This window comes from Scylla paramamosain, chromosome 8, assembly GCF_035594125.1.
Source record: "Scylla paramamosain isolate STU-SP2022 chromosome 8, ASM3559412v1, whole genome shotgun sequence".
Lineage (NCBI taxonomy): Eukaryota > Metazoa > Arthropoda > Malacostraca > Decapoda > Portunidae > Scylla > Scylla paramamosain.
In genome coordinates, this window is record NC_087158.1 from 30,519,882 (window position 1) to 30,533,223 (window position 13,342).

General features: G+C 42.6%; 2 protein-coding genes and 2 long non-coding RNA genes across 11 annotated transcripts; 2 read left to right on the forward strand and 2 right to left on the reverse strand.

Moving 5' to 3' along the window:
* Positions 1 to 3: 3 nt before the first annotated feature.
* Positions 4 to 7,314, forward strand: LOC135103150 (uncharacterized). Its single transcript, XR_010269935.1, has 3 exons — positions 4 to 126; positions 487 to 759; positions 7,124 to 7,314. It is a non-coding gene; the product is annotated as an uncharacterized LOC135103150 (long non-coding RNA).
* Positions 1,502 to 3,481, reverse strand: LOC135103149 (platelet endothelial aggregation receptor 1-like). 2 transcript variants are annotated; one of them, XM_064009222.1, is made up of 5 exons: positions 3,340 to 3,478; positions 3,139 to 3,235; positions 2,872 to 3,004; positions 2,330 to 2,446; positions 1,502 to 2,188 (listed from the first exon to the last, which is right to left on the reverse strand). In XM_064009222.1, exons 3-5 carry the CDS (start codon positions 2,971 to 2,973, stop codon positions 2,123 to 2,125), a joined length of 285 nt encoding a protein of 94 aa, XP_063865292.1. In that variant the 5' UTR covers positions 2,974 to 3,004; positions 3,139 to 3,235; positions 3,340 to 3,478; the 3' UTR covers positions 1,502 to 2,122. The 2 variants fall into 2 exon arrangements, with proteins under 2 accessions (XP_063865292.1, XP_063865291.1); XM_064009221.1 differs by lacking the exon at positions 3,139 to 3,235 and having other exon boundaries at positions 2,330 to 2,445; positions 2,872 to 3,001; positions 3,314 to 3,481.
* Positions 3,556 to 9,326, reverse strand: LOC135103148 (multiple epidermal growth factor-like domains protein 10). Of its 7 annotated transcripts, none has more exons than XM_064009216.1 (10): positions 9,187 to 9,323; positions 8,630 to 8,794; positions 8,047 to 8,352; positions 7,326 to 7,439; positions 5,905 to 6,088; positions 5,071 to 5,191; positions 4,839 to 4,948; positions 4,582 to 4,685; positions 4,077 to 4,435; positions 3,556 to 3,862 (listed from the first exon to the last, which is right to left on the reverse strand). In XM_064009216.1, exons 5-9 carry the CDS (start codon positions 5,974 to 5,976, stop codon positions 4,321 to 4,323), a joined length of 522 nt encoding a protein of 173 aa, XP_063865286.1. In that variant the 5' UTR covers positions 5,977 to 6,088; positions 7,326 to 7,439; positions 8,047 to 8,352; positions 8,630 to 8,794; positions 9,187 to 9,323; the 3' UTR covers positions 3,556 to 3,862; positions 4,077 to 4,320. The 7 variants fall into 7 exon arrangements, with proteins under 7 accessions (XP_063865286.1, XP_063865287.1, XP_063865284.1 ...); XM_064009217.1 differs by having other exon boundaries at positions 8,039 to 8,352; XM_064009214.1 differs by lacking the exon at positions 7,326 to 7,439 and having other exon boundaries at positions 8,039 to 8,352; positions 8,630 to 8,834; positions 9,187 to 9,326.
* Positions 7,338 to 13,104, forward strand: LOC135103151 (uncharacterized). Its single transcript, XR_010269936.1, has 3 exons — positions 7,338 to 7,475; positions 9,245 to 9,354; positions 12,778 to 13,104. It is a non-coding gene; the product is annotated as an uncharacterized LOC135103151 (long non-coding RNA).
* The last annotated feature ends 238 nt before the right edge of the window (positions 13,105 to 13,342 follow it).

Below are 13,342 nucleotides of genomic sequence, written 5' to 3' on the forward strand. Positions count from 1 at the left end.
GCCAGTTCCATGAACTCTTTGGAAGGTGTTCAAAACTAACACAGCAGCGCTCCGGTCACGTCGAGCCAGTCATTCGCTGGGCTCAGTGGTGCAGGATCGTCTCTTCTGAGGGCTGAGAGCTGATAAGTATTCACGTCTCCTCTTCCTCGTAGTCGCTGTTCCACATTTAATCTACTCACGCCCACGCACACACGCACACGCACTCTCACGCCCGCGCCCACGCACTCACCTACTAAATCTCGGCAGCTCTCATATCGTCACACTTTTCAGACTTCTCATTTTCCGTGTCATGTTTCTTTTCTAGTGTTATTTTGCTAGTGAATTAATCCCCAGATATTTCATACTAATAATTTGGGCGCATTTTCTATACCTAACATTCTATTTTTGTCATCAGTTTTCAAGGGAGTCAATTATCAAACAAGTTACTGAGAATCTCGGCACACCAGCTTCATCTGTTTAGGAACTAATGGTCTGTTATCCATACAGGTGTGAAGCGTACGGTTTCCACTTCACCAGGCCACAAGAATCTCTACCAACACCAACTTCTGCAGTACTGGCATCTGCTTATCAAATAGTGGTGCCTTATCACGAATGACGTACTCCATTGCAATTAGGGAGTCAAGTTTCATGAGGAAGAGAGGCCGGGCGTCACTACATTCCAGCCTGAGTGGTGTTGAGAAGTACCGTCACAAGCAGAGGGCCTGGTACAAGAGTTTTCATTGCAGTTAAGGAAGCCAAGTTGCAGCAAGAAGAATGCAGGTAAGGAATTTTGAGCAGGAGCAAGATTAAGCAGTCAACAGCAGGAAGGGTGCATGAAATTCCCTCCATCACAAGCAGAGGGTTTGGTACAAGAGTTTTCATTGCAATCAAGAAAGTTAAGTTGCAGCAAGAAGAGTGGAGGTAAAGAATTTTGAGCAGGAGCAAGATTGTCGAGCAATCAACAGCAGAAAGGGTGCGTGAAATTCCCTCCATCACAAGCAGAGGGCCTGGTACAAGAATTTTCTTTGCAATTAAGGAAGTTAAGGTGCAGCAAGAAGAGTGGAGGTAAGGAATTTTGAGCAGGAGCAAGATTAAGCAGTCAGCAGCAGGAAGGGTGCATGAAATTCCCTCCATCACAAGCAGAAGGCCTGGTACAAGAGCTGTCATTGCAATCAAGGAAGCCAAGCTGCAGCAAGAAGAGTGGAGGTAAAGAATTTTGAGCAGGAGCAAGATTAAGCAGTCAACAGCAGGAAGGGTGCGTGAAATTCCCTACAAGTTGTGGTGAGACAGACAAGCAGCATGGTATTGCAAGTTACTGGCAGTTTCACCAGGGAGTTGGCTCCTCACACAAGTTGACACAAGAATCAACAAGCGTCGCTTCTTTCAGGCCCTGCTGCAAGAGATCTGAACTCCAGTCTGGGAAGGAAGAATGTAGCAAGCACCACCACCACCACCTTCATTCAGGCATAGGATAAGTTTTGTACATTCCATCACTTCAGTAATAAGGAAAAGAAGTGCCATGTTTATCTTGCGTATTTATTAATGACATACAATAGAAAAATGCAGTAAAATAAAAATTCAATATACCATCTTGAACATGATGGGTATTTATATAACTGTCAATAATATCTTTGGCAAATAAACAACTTATCTGGGAGTAACTGTTCATGCCCTCAAGGCAAAAAAAAGAAAAACCAGGATTGGCCAAAAAAAAGCCAGGATTGGCCCAGAAATAAACTACTAAGTATAAGACATGATTTGCACATAGAGGCCCCATCCAAGCAACACCAAAGTCACTCAGACAGAGCCTCTATGTACAAATCGTATCTTATACTTAGTTTATTTCTGGGCCAATCCTGGCTTTTTTTTTTTTTTTACCTTGAGGGCATGAATTATTACCACCAAATATTTTTTATACAATACCACACTGTTAGCAAACTATATATTTCACATATATAAGAATAGTCACAAATTTATTTATTGGCAAAGGCATACAAGTCATACAGCAATAAACCCTGGACTGGGCAATACACTGGTGGAGTCAGCTGACACCATGTGTGCTGTGGCACCTGGCTTGACACTTGTACAGCATCAGGACACCCAGTACTGGCTGTAGACACCCTCCATTTGGCTCTTCCTGACGTCAGAGCCTGCAAAACGGCACCACCAGACTGACTGCAGACAGGATGTTCGCCAGCACAAGACACGTCTGCAAAAGAGTAATGCAACTTACGAGAAAACGGAAAGTTATGAAGATATTGAGCTTCTATCTCACACACACACACACACACAAACACACACACACACACATTTTTCTCTTTCACTCATCACGCGTCACTCACACACTCACCAAATTGGAACTTGTCGCCGTTGAATCCCGCGGGACACCTGTACTCCCTAGTGATGTGGTGGCACTGACTCCCATGCTAACAGGAGCACACCTCCTGGCACTCTTCTCCCCAGAAACCTGCAGGGAGACAATGGGAGGTGCTGCAATACTTGGGACATGATGGTGAAGCAGACTCAACCACCAATAAGTATTTTTTTGTCTCCCAGTTCATACAAAATGTTATATAATCATTTTAATGGAAGTCATTACATTAACCTTATGTTAGTTTTCCATGCTGTTACATAAATTCTAGCCAAGTAAGTGATGCCCAAGCCATTAGGGTTTCTACTCTGAGACTCAATGTTGGTTCTGGACTACATCTAGAATAATGTTGGCCAGGATGATGAAAGGAAAGCCTGCGTGGCTGTCTGTGTGACACTCGCACTTCTGGCTGTGGCCAATGGTGGCAGAAATTAACCCATGCATACCTCTTATTGAAAATAAAGTATACACTGTATGTTTTCATTAATGTGAGAAACAGTACTCAGTAGAGAGGCTTTTACCTTGATGACATGGCTTGTGACAAAGGTGGCCACGCCAGCCTGGGGCACACTCACATGTGCCCGAGGCAACGCCGCAGCAGTTGCCATGTTGGCAGTGGTCATCCATGACACAGGCACCCTGACATGGAGGCTGGGGGAAAAGAAGTTGATGTTATTACTTTACAGGTTCAGAGAACTGAGTTTATAGCTCTAGGACATAAGGTAAAGGTTTGGATGTATCAGTATCATTAAAAAGAAAATTTGAGGCCATCTAAACTGGTTCTCCCATTTGGTGGTGTGGGCTGAGGGGCAGTTTTGAGAGGCAGGGGCAGTTTGCAATCTGAATGTGAGACCGGCAATTACCCTAAGATGTGATCCTTGGTGCCTGAAACCCCAATGCTTAAGTCAACAACAAACATACTGTACAGAGAAAGGCGAAGCTCAGCAAGCTGGTGATGCTCACTTGTTTCACAGAAGGCCCCAACATACCCTGGGGGACACAGGCATGCCCCGGTGTCGTGCTGGCATGTGCCCCCATGCTGACACGGGCAGCTGTGCTGACACCCAAAGCTGTAGGTTTCATCAGGACACCTGTCCTGGCACATGATGCCGGTGGAGCCCGGGGGACACACACACAGGTGCCGGACACTCATTCGCAGGAACCGCTGTTGTAGCAAAGACATTTGTTCTGGCAGCCGGTGCCCCATCAGTCAATCGGGCACACTTATGGGGAAAATGATTAGATGATAATACGCGTAGCCTTAGCTTCACGATGTTGTTGAAAAAAACTTGTAAATCAGCTCACAGTCTCTACTAAAATTAAAGGACCGTGAAACGGAGAAACTGAAAGACTTATCTTTGGAGCAGTGGAGGCCATACTTGTCGGGAGGGCACAGGCAGGCACCTGTTGCAGGGTCACAAGTGGCGCCAGTTCCACAGCCACACTGGTGACGGCACTCTGGCCCCCAGTAACCCTCAGGACATGGCCAGGAACAGAAGGTGCCAAGCCAGCCTGCAGGGAAGGAGAGTGAAGGCAGGGCTATAGGAGAAGAAGTGAACACTGTACACTGGTGTGTAGATTTGGCACTTAAATTATCTAACTTTGATATAAAAGTATGCATTATACTCTAAAAAAATTTCATATACAAATTACCAAACCTGCTGTATACTCATTATATTAGTTATGCTCTGGAATGCAAAAAAGGAAGGATGAATTGTGGTGGCACCTGGCTGGCACATGCAGGCACTGGAGATGTCACACTCAGCATCATTGGTGCAGCTGTAGTTCATGGCACAACCAGCCCCGTACCGCCCTGTGTCGCATGCTGCTGACGAGAACATGTGTTACCGGAGGCCCTATCCCGAGTATGTAAGGCACCACAGCCCAGCCAGGACAGGCCAACACAGACACTCATGGAGCTGGCACTGAGGTCCTCGCCAGCCGGAGGTACACATGCACTCGCCCGTCACTCAGTTGCAGCGGCTGCTGTTACAGTCACACGTGTGGACACAGTCCTGTCCGAAGCATCCCAGCGGACAGGGCTGACTGCAGCATGGTCCTGTGAAGCCTGGCATGCATTCGCACCTGCCAGACAAGGGAGCCATAGGTAGTGAAGAGAAAGCAACATCTACTCAATACAGCAAAAAAAAAATAAAAAATAAATAATGTGCTGTATTAATGCCCAACATAAAGTAAGAAGATTCACAGTCCAAGATGTGGGGATGATCAACCTGCCAGTGATGTGGTGGCAGGTGGCGCCATTGAGGCAGCTGCTGGTGTCGCAGCAACCCACACCGAATCTTCCTGAGGGACACTTGGTCTTGCACACCGGGCCCTGAAAACACGCAATTCAGTTCTCCCTTCAGGCTTATCACAGCGAGTCTCATGCCTCATATCCTTGGTTAAATATTTCAATAAAGGATAAACTGAACAAGCATCTCTCTCTCTCTCTCTCTCTCCAGTCACACAAAATATGCTGGGTACTGACGACATATCCCGGCAGGCAGTGGCACTTCCCGCTGACGCAATCACAAGAGGCACCGTTCTCACACTGGCACTCCTGCAGGCACCCCTCCCCCCACCGTCCAGGGGCACACACTGCAAGGAAAGCTACATATATATACACACATGAAAATAAACAATGTGGGATTATTCTTATTATTTATCATTATTATCTCTATGGTGGCAATGAGGAGGGGCACAGGGAGCAGCGTACTGACACTGGAGGCAGCTGGGGCCGTGGGTGCCTGTGGGACAGAGGCATTCCCCAGTGATGGGGTCGCAGGGCCACATGCTGCCACACATACAGGCAGCCTGGTCCGTAGTGACATGCCTTGCAGCCTGCAAAGGGAAGGGATATAAGTAAGACATCCATCAGACATCTGTTTTGTTGATGCCTTGGTATTCCTGTGTAGAAGCATCAGGAAGCGAGAAAGAAAGATGTCGCTTCCAAGCTGACAAATCTTCAGGGTGAACGAGCAGAAATACTGATCAACTGACATATTTGAAAAGTTCATGGAGCATGAATCGGACACTGCGAGGAGGATGAGGCGCATTGTGGGAAGGAAGGTTCAAGTTAGTCTTACTTGTGCAATGGTGATAAATACGGCCACTTGATGTTAACAATGTAACGGATACCAAGGGATGGGAGAGTTAGGGAACAGCAAGATTGTGAAACTATTCTTTCTTTGGACTTAAACTTTGTTGCATGTTTGGGCTACAAGTAATCCTTATGCAGCAAGAACATATTTATTCTTAGTACAAGAAGAAACGAGGTCCTTGTTTGAGTTAGAATCATAAATTGTAGATAGATTGATTGATAAATTGATAGATAGATAGGCAGGCAGGTATGTAGGTAGGCAGACAGACAGATAGACAGATAGATATACTGTGGATAGATAAATAGATAATTAGATAGGCAGATAGACAAATATACAGAAGAACAGACTGACATACATGTATGAACTGATAAATACATGGATAATTACATATATCAAACATATAAACAGACAAGTCAGCAGGAGTGGCGGCAGGACTCATACAGGGACACTCACGCTTGTCACAGTCAGGTCCTGTGAATCACGGATGAGAGTCCTTGATGCACACGCCCGTCGGCAGGGTGGCATGCGTCCCTGTTGGCACAATGACACTTGTGCAGGCAACTGGTTCCCCACTTCCCCGGAGCACACTCCTCCAAGCAGTCTGGCCCCATATAGCCAGGCAGACACACACGCCGCTCTGCAGGTGGAAGATGTGGCTGTCTTTAATGAGCACTTTTACTGCTATGGTCGTCTTTTGTTAAGTTCCATAGTTCAGCAATAATTGTTTGTATGGAGACACAGAAGAAAAAAGAGAGGAAGCTGAAGAATGATTTTGTTTTTTTTTTGTGCAACAGAAATGTTTACAAGATGTCAAAAAAAAAAAAAAAAAAAAGCCTTGTGCCGTGCCACAAAAACTGATAGGTAAAATTAAGGGCATATTATGCAGTGTTACAAGAGGCTACAGTGTTCATCTGTATCACTTTGGCCCTTGAAGCCAAAGCATATTCTTGGAGATATAGCCAGAGGTGAGTGCTTGCATAGCTCTACTGTACAAAGGGAAGGATAACAAGCAAGAGTGTTCAAATTATAGAGGAATTGGTTTATTGAGTGTAGTAGATAAAGTGTATGGTAGGGTGCTGATAAGATACAGAAAGGTACGTACAAGTCTGTTCAAGATGAACGGGGCAGTTTTAGACAAGGGAGAGGGTGTATAGATCAGATTTTTGTGGTACGACAAGTGTGTGAGAAATTCCTTAAGAAGGAAGTTTACTGGGCAGTCATGATTAAGAAAAAGCCTATGATATGATTGATTGATAAGGGTTGTGGGCTGTTATGCAAATGTATAGGATAGGAGGTAGACTTCTGTGAGGAGTAAAAGAGCTTCTATGAAAATGGTAGGGCATGTATTCAAGTAGGACAGGGTGAAAGTGAGTGGTTTTCTGTAAAAGTTGGTCTGCAGCAAGGTTGTGTGATATCGCCATGGTTGTTTAATATCTATAAGGATGGGGTTGTAAGAAAGATAGATGCTAGAGTGTTGTGCCTTGTCTGGGGCTACCCCCATAAGGGTAGTAAAGCCATGTATATATATAGCTAGATTAAAATCATTATTATTGTTATCATCATTATTACATAACTATCATGGCAAATTATTATTATTATTATTATTATTATTATTATTATTATTATTATTATTATTATTATTATTATTATTATTATTATTATCACATTTCAGCTATCCAACATCTGAACAATATATGAGTATGGCAAATGCTGTTTTTACATAATTTCCTGCCATCCTGAGAAATAGTGACCTAGAGGAGCATGAATTGCAGCTGCAATGAAAATTGTGCATTCAGTGCAAGTTTCAGAATTTAAGGAAGAGGCAGGATTCCTCATTGACTGAAGTGACATCAAGGAAAAAGAAGGCCCCTCACATAGTGCCAGGAGAGACTGCATGCCCACTGATGTATGAAGCAAGGGCCTATCTCCCACCAAGGCCCGATTCAGAAGATGATCAGTCATTAGAGAGACATAGACAGTGGCTTGTTCTACAGTGGATGAAAAAAGATCCAGAGTTAGATAAGGTATGTGATATTTGTATGCTAGATCTACCTTTCTTATATTTCGGAAACTTTTTACTGATGCTGTTTAAAAATACCTGCCCTGTAAGCAATTCCAATGGTAATGGTGGATGGCCACTGATCTCAAAATGATGTTCACAACGATATATATATATGTATGTATATATATATATATATATATATATATATATATATATATATATATATATATATATATATATATATATATATATATATATATATATGAGAGAGAGGTAGGCTGACAGGACAGTCAACTTATGAAAGCTAATTTAATAATCAGTGGCAACATCCCTGTAGCAGAAATCATGAACTTGTACCCATGGGGACACAATAGCGATGAATATGGTAGTGGATGGGAAAGAAAATTAACTAAAGATTTGTTGCTTTTGGACAGGGAGAGGGAATGAGTCATTACCAACACCTGAGTGTGTGCACCAAGAAACAAGCATCAGTTCAATGCAAGCTAAAATCTATTACATAGTGGTTAACATGAACATCTAAATGTATCTATGTCACAATATGTTGATGGTTAGAAAAGGTCTTACTTATTTACTTCATTAATAGATTCCCTTCTTTGGTCTGTAATTATCTTGAGACAAGGACCATGCGTGTACATCATGTCGACTATGGCTGTTGTTATGTTGGGTGCAGACTTGTCCTTTAGAGGAAATGCTACTACCCACTTGGTAAAGAAGTCTGTCGTAGTGATGATATACTTATTTTTTTGTGGTGTCTCTTTAAAGGGACCCATCAGGTCAATATCAATTGCCTCCCATCTCCCATCAACTTTAATGGAATGAAGTTCAGATGCCTAAGTCTTTATTTTTTTGAGGAACTGGCATTTTGGACAGCTCCTTATCTGGAATAGAATGTGTGAGATATGTTAAATAATTAGTTGTGAAAATTAAAATCAGTTAGAATAAATCCCAGTAAAATAAGAAGAAAGGAATCCTATGTGCTATGTAATTTTGATCTTTCTCTTATGGAACTTTGTTGTGTTCAGTACCTCAAAAATTAAATTGTTTTTTTCCCAATATTCATTTAATGACACTCAACTATTTCCCTCCAATATGTTTTGAATATTATAGAACTGTCTTATATTGAAAATGTGTGTTTAAAGTTAAAATTCAACATACCCATTCAGCAATGTCTTCTGTTATAGACAGCCAGTAATAATATTTTCTGATTTTGGACTGGGTCCTTGTCATTCCCTGATGATCACTGTCATCATGGGCCTCCTGCAGGACTATTCTGGCTTCTTCGGAGATGTTATTACTAGTCTTCTCTTGGATGAAGAAGAACTGCAGGAAGTTTTTGGCATGTAAAAAAAAACATGGTCTCCTGCAAGAGATATAACTTTAAAATAAATGAACTACAAATACTTGAAGACAGAGGTTCCCAAACTTTTTTTTTCAGGGATCCTCAAACATGCTAAGCCTCGCCTAAGGATCCCCAACTAAACAAAAGTTGTGATAACTTTTGGCAATTTATGATTTTACAAAGATAAGTTCTGCTAGTGAAAAAAAAAAGTCAAACAAAACATGTAAGACAGTATTTCATTAATGTGACAAAGATGTGCTTTAATTATTTTCTGAATCTAAGAGAAATCAGTTTTTATTATTTTCTTTTCAGAGAACTGCAAAAGTTTATTTATTTATTTATTTTATTATTTTTTTTGTGTGTTCAGGCTCACCTTCTCTGAATCTTAGCAGCTAGTTTTCTAATTCCATTCCTCTCTTCTTGCTTAACAGGTTCAGGATATATTTCTGTTCTTACACACTGAACAGCATGCTGTTACTAGAGACGTGCCCCAAATTTTTTTTTACATTTACGGCAGTCACCGAACCCTTCTCCATGACATGTGAGTTTCGTGCTTGTATGTAACACAGACGTGATATCCAGATTAACCCATTCTTCTATTAGTATTCTCCATTTACTTATATTCCATCCTCTTGAATTACTAAAGCCGCAGCTGAATTTGTTTTTGCTGTTGGCTGTTTGCAATCTTGTATATTGATCCTCTTCCTCATTGCTTCCTGGATTTTCCTTGTCTCTGGTCTTTATCAACTGTTCTATGATCATCACCATCCACTGCTGTGAACTTAACCTTCCTTAGGTGTACACCGTCTCTACCCCATACTTGATCCCAGTCTGCTTTTTCACATAGCTGGGTTCCATCACATACCCACTCATCTGACTTCTATAAGCATTTTCTATTTACTAATCTGCGCATTTTTCCAGAGTCCTTTCTCTTTACCTCTTCTCGACTCGGCAGCAACATTTTTCTTTCATCTTTCATCTCTGTTTACCTTCGGGGCGGTCTGATCTCTCGTAGGGGACTGTTCGCCGGCCATAATGGGATGATAGTTGGCAAGGTCAGTCTATCACCATAAGGCATCTTCTGTTTACCATGATCCATTTCAGATCACTGATCTGGCCACAACCTGTGCTCTATTTACATTTTGATCTGGATTTACCTATCTTGATCTTGATCTTGATGGTACAGGTGGCACAGGATCACTCCTGAGCCAGGGCTTTGGATCGGCAACTCCTGTAGAAGGAAAAAATAAATACAATAAAATAAAATAAAGAGAAACAAACAGCATCCTCTATCCTAATTGTCCATACATTTGGCACGCCACATTCTCTCCAGAAACTCTTTCACCGCCTCAATCATCCTTTCATTCGCCTCTCTACACAGTCCCAGCAACAACACCATCCATTCCTTTCCTGTCTTCTCCACTCTTTCATTCCTATCATTCCCTAACTCAGTCAGTATCACTTGCATCATCCCATTCCTGTCGCTGTCATACTTCACACACTCCAGCACCACATGTTCCACCGTCTCATCCTCTCCCATGTCACACACCTGGCACACTTTGCTGCGGGACTCAGACCACCTGTAACTCCTTGCATTCACATCCATACACTGTGCCCTAGCTCAGAAGAGATCACCGCCCAGGCTTCCATCATACCACCTTTTATACCTCGGGGCCTCTTTCTCCTTGTACCATTCCAGGGTCTTCTTTCTTTCCATTTCATTCTTCCATTCATTCAGTCCCACACATTTCACTTCTTTGCCTATCTCATTCTTCCATTTTCTCACATCCCATTCGGCTCCCACTCTGCCTCCTCTTGTTACCACCCATTCACGCTCATTCTTATCGCCCACACAACTTGCAATCCATTCCTGTCTGTCATTCTCATGCATCTCTTCCTCCATTTGCTTCCACTTTCGTTCCACAGGTACACCTTCCTTGCTATTCTTGCGTCATCCATTCTCTCAAGCCTAATCTTGTACCTAAGTGTGGCTTTTGTGAGTCTTTCTCTAAAGGTGCTCCATCCCATGTCACCTCTCAAGGCTTCAACTGCTGTGCACCTCGGTGCACTTAGTGCCATCCTTGCTACTCTATTCTGGCCCACTTTTAACTTACCTTGATCTGAGTGATCCGGATCATGATCTGGGTGATCTTGGATCCGGAGGTGGGTTATGTTTATTTATTTAGTTAGTTATTTTGACCTCCACATGGTGAAAAAGTACATATAAAGTCACTGAGACATACACAGCCCGTTTGTACTAAAGGACACATTAAATAAAATGTTCAAAATTTATAAAATGTTAAAGTATAAAATATAGAAAATGTACATAGTATTATGTTAAAATGACTTTGTTAGAAGCTTGATTATGTGATACCCATTAGACCATTGCTTATCATATTGTTCATGATACATCATAGCACGAAGGAAATCAAACAATATATCAGATTCTATTCTACCAAGTTTACTGACATTATAGTGTAACAAATTTGTTGGAAACACACCCATTCTTATAATTCATGCGATAAGTGTACCTGGTATTACTATATTCTTAGTAATGAATGAAGTGAGAAAGTATGTACTAAGGTGTCTAGTGGGTGAGTTTATAGAGCAGATTCTCGTATAAAGCGTTTTTGTAGTTCCATTAATGCATACTGAAGCATCAATCTGCCACTTATGACAGATGTGCAACGACATGCATGTGTTGTTATTGTTTTGAAAAGTAATAGCCGCCAACGTTGCTCACCGACACAGTATATAGGTTCTGCCTCAGGGCTGAGCTGAGGGGCCCATACACATGTTTCTTGAGTGGAGTCTTTGATTCTCCCTAACTGACCTCCCTTCAACCCCGGCCGAGCGACTTTATCGGGTCAGCACAATATAATTTTCCTATCCGACCCACTACCATCCTCAACACACACACACACACACACACACTCTCTCTCTTTCTCTCCCTCTCTCTCTCTCTCTCTCTCTCTCTCTCTCTCTCTCTCTCTCTCTCTCTCTCTCTCTCTCTCTCTCTCTCTCTCTCGGCAATAACATTAAATTAGTGATAAAGAAGGCAATTAAAATTCATACAAAGACGAAACTTAACTGAATGTTGAAAAGAGAGAGAGAGAGAGAGAGAGAGAGAGAGAGGATGGATATGAAAGCTAGCGAATGAGAATCCATCTTAAACTGAGAGGAAGACACTGAGGATGACAGTTAGAGGTCAGGAGAGAGAGAGAGAGAGAGAGAGAGAGAGAGAGAGAGAGAGAGAGAGAGAGAGAGAGAGAGAGAGAGAGAGAGAGAGACCAAAATATACACATACACAGTGACATAAATGGACGTAAATCTTGATAATAATAAATATTTAAGATAGTCACAAATTCAGACAAGCAAACTATCTTTTATATACTTCCTCCTGGACAGCTTCGTCTTACCTTATTTATTACCATCTCGTGTTCTGTTCAAGCCTCTTCCTTCGCAGTCCTTCAATGTCTTCTCTCTTCTGTGTGGTAACAGATGATATAACGTAAAATATTAAACTATTGTCTGATAGTCGATATACTTAGTGTAGGAAGTCGGGGAAAGATCACTGAGGCCAAGGAGAGAGGTTGTGGAAACTCCACTCCTCCCTCCCGGCTCTTACGGAACTCTCATCCCACGCAACCCGCCCCTCACACCTACCTCAGTTTCTATACCCGCAATGCCCCATTACTCAGGGTCTCTCTTTCGCCCCCTTCACCCCTCCTCCTTCCACGTCCTCCTCTCAACGGTCGTGTGAGTGTATTTTATTTTTTTTTGCAACCCTAATTAAAAACAAAGTATAAAAAGGCAAATTGATCCTGCGAGTCGAGTCCTAGTCGCGCGATTTTGGCAATACTGGTAATTTCCCCACTTGACCAACAAAAGGCCAGGCTCGGCTATTGTACACAAATACAGGATCGCGGAAAAAGGAGATGTTTCACTCTGTTTTCAATTGCAGAAATGGAGTGGGCAAGAAGAGGGCCTGGAGTAGCGTGCGGGACCTGCCGGGTCGAGCCGAGGGCGCTAATTAGTGAGGCTGGTGACGCGGGGTGGGGCGAGCTACAGTGAAACAATGCCGGGTTTATCAAGGACTGAGCCGGACTTGTCATTAACTGGCTCTAAATACTTGTGTTCCTTTGTGAGCGAGGCGGACCGTTCAGGCCGAGCTTCGCGTTTACTTTGTCCTGACTGTCTGCCTGCCTGCCTGCCTGGCTGTCTGCCGCTTTCTCACTCAATGCTGACTTCCTACTGATGCTGTAATAAATGAATAAATAAGTAAAGTTTACCGTCTGATCTACGCGTGGAAACAAATTCAGTCTATTCCTATTAAAACTCTCTCTTGAATTTATGCCAGAATTTCTTGACGTATGGAAGTATATTGACGTGGTTACCTCAAGATGGTTACCAGGTGACTAGTGACTTGGGCTAACTGGTGCTGATTGATTGGTGGACGCTTTGCTTTGGCAGAGAGGGAAGGGAAAGTGGGTCATGGAAGCTCCGTAGTTGTATAGATAATAATAGTT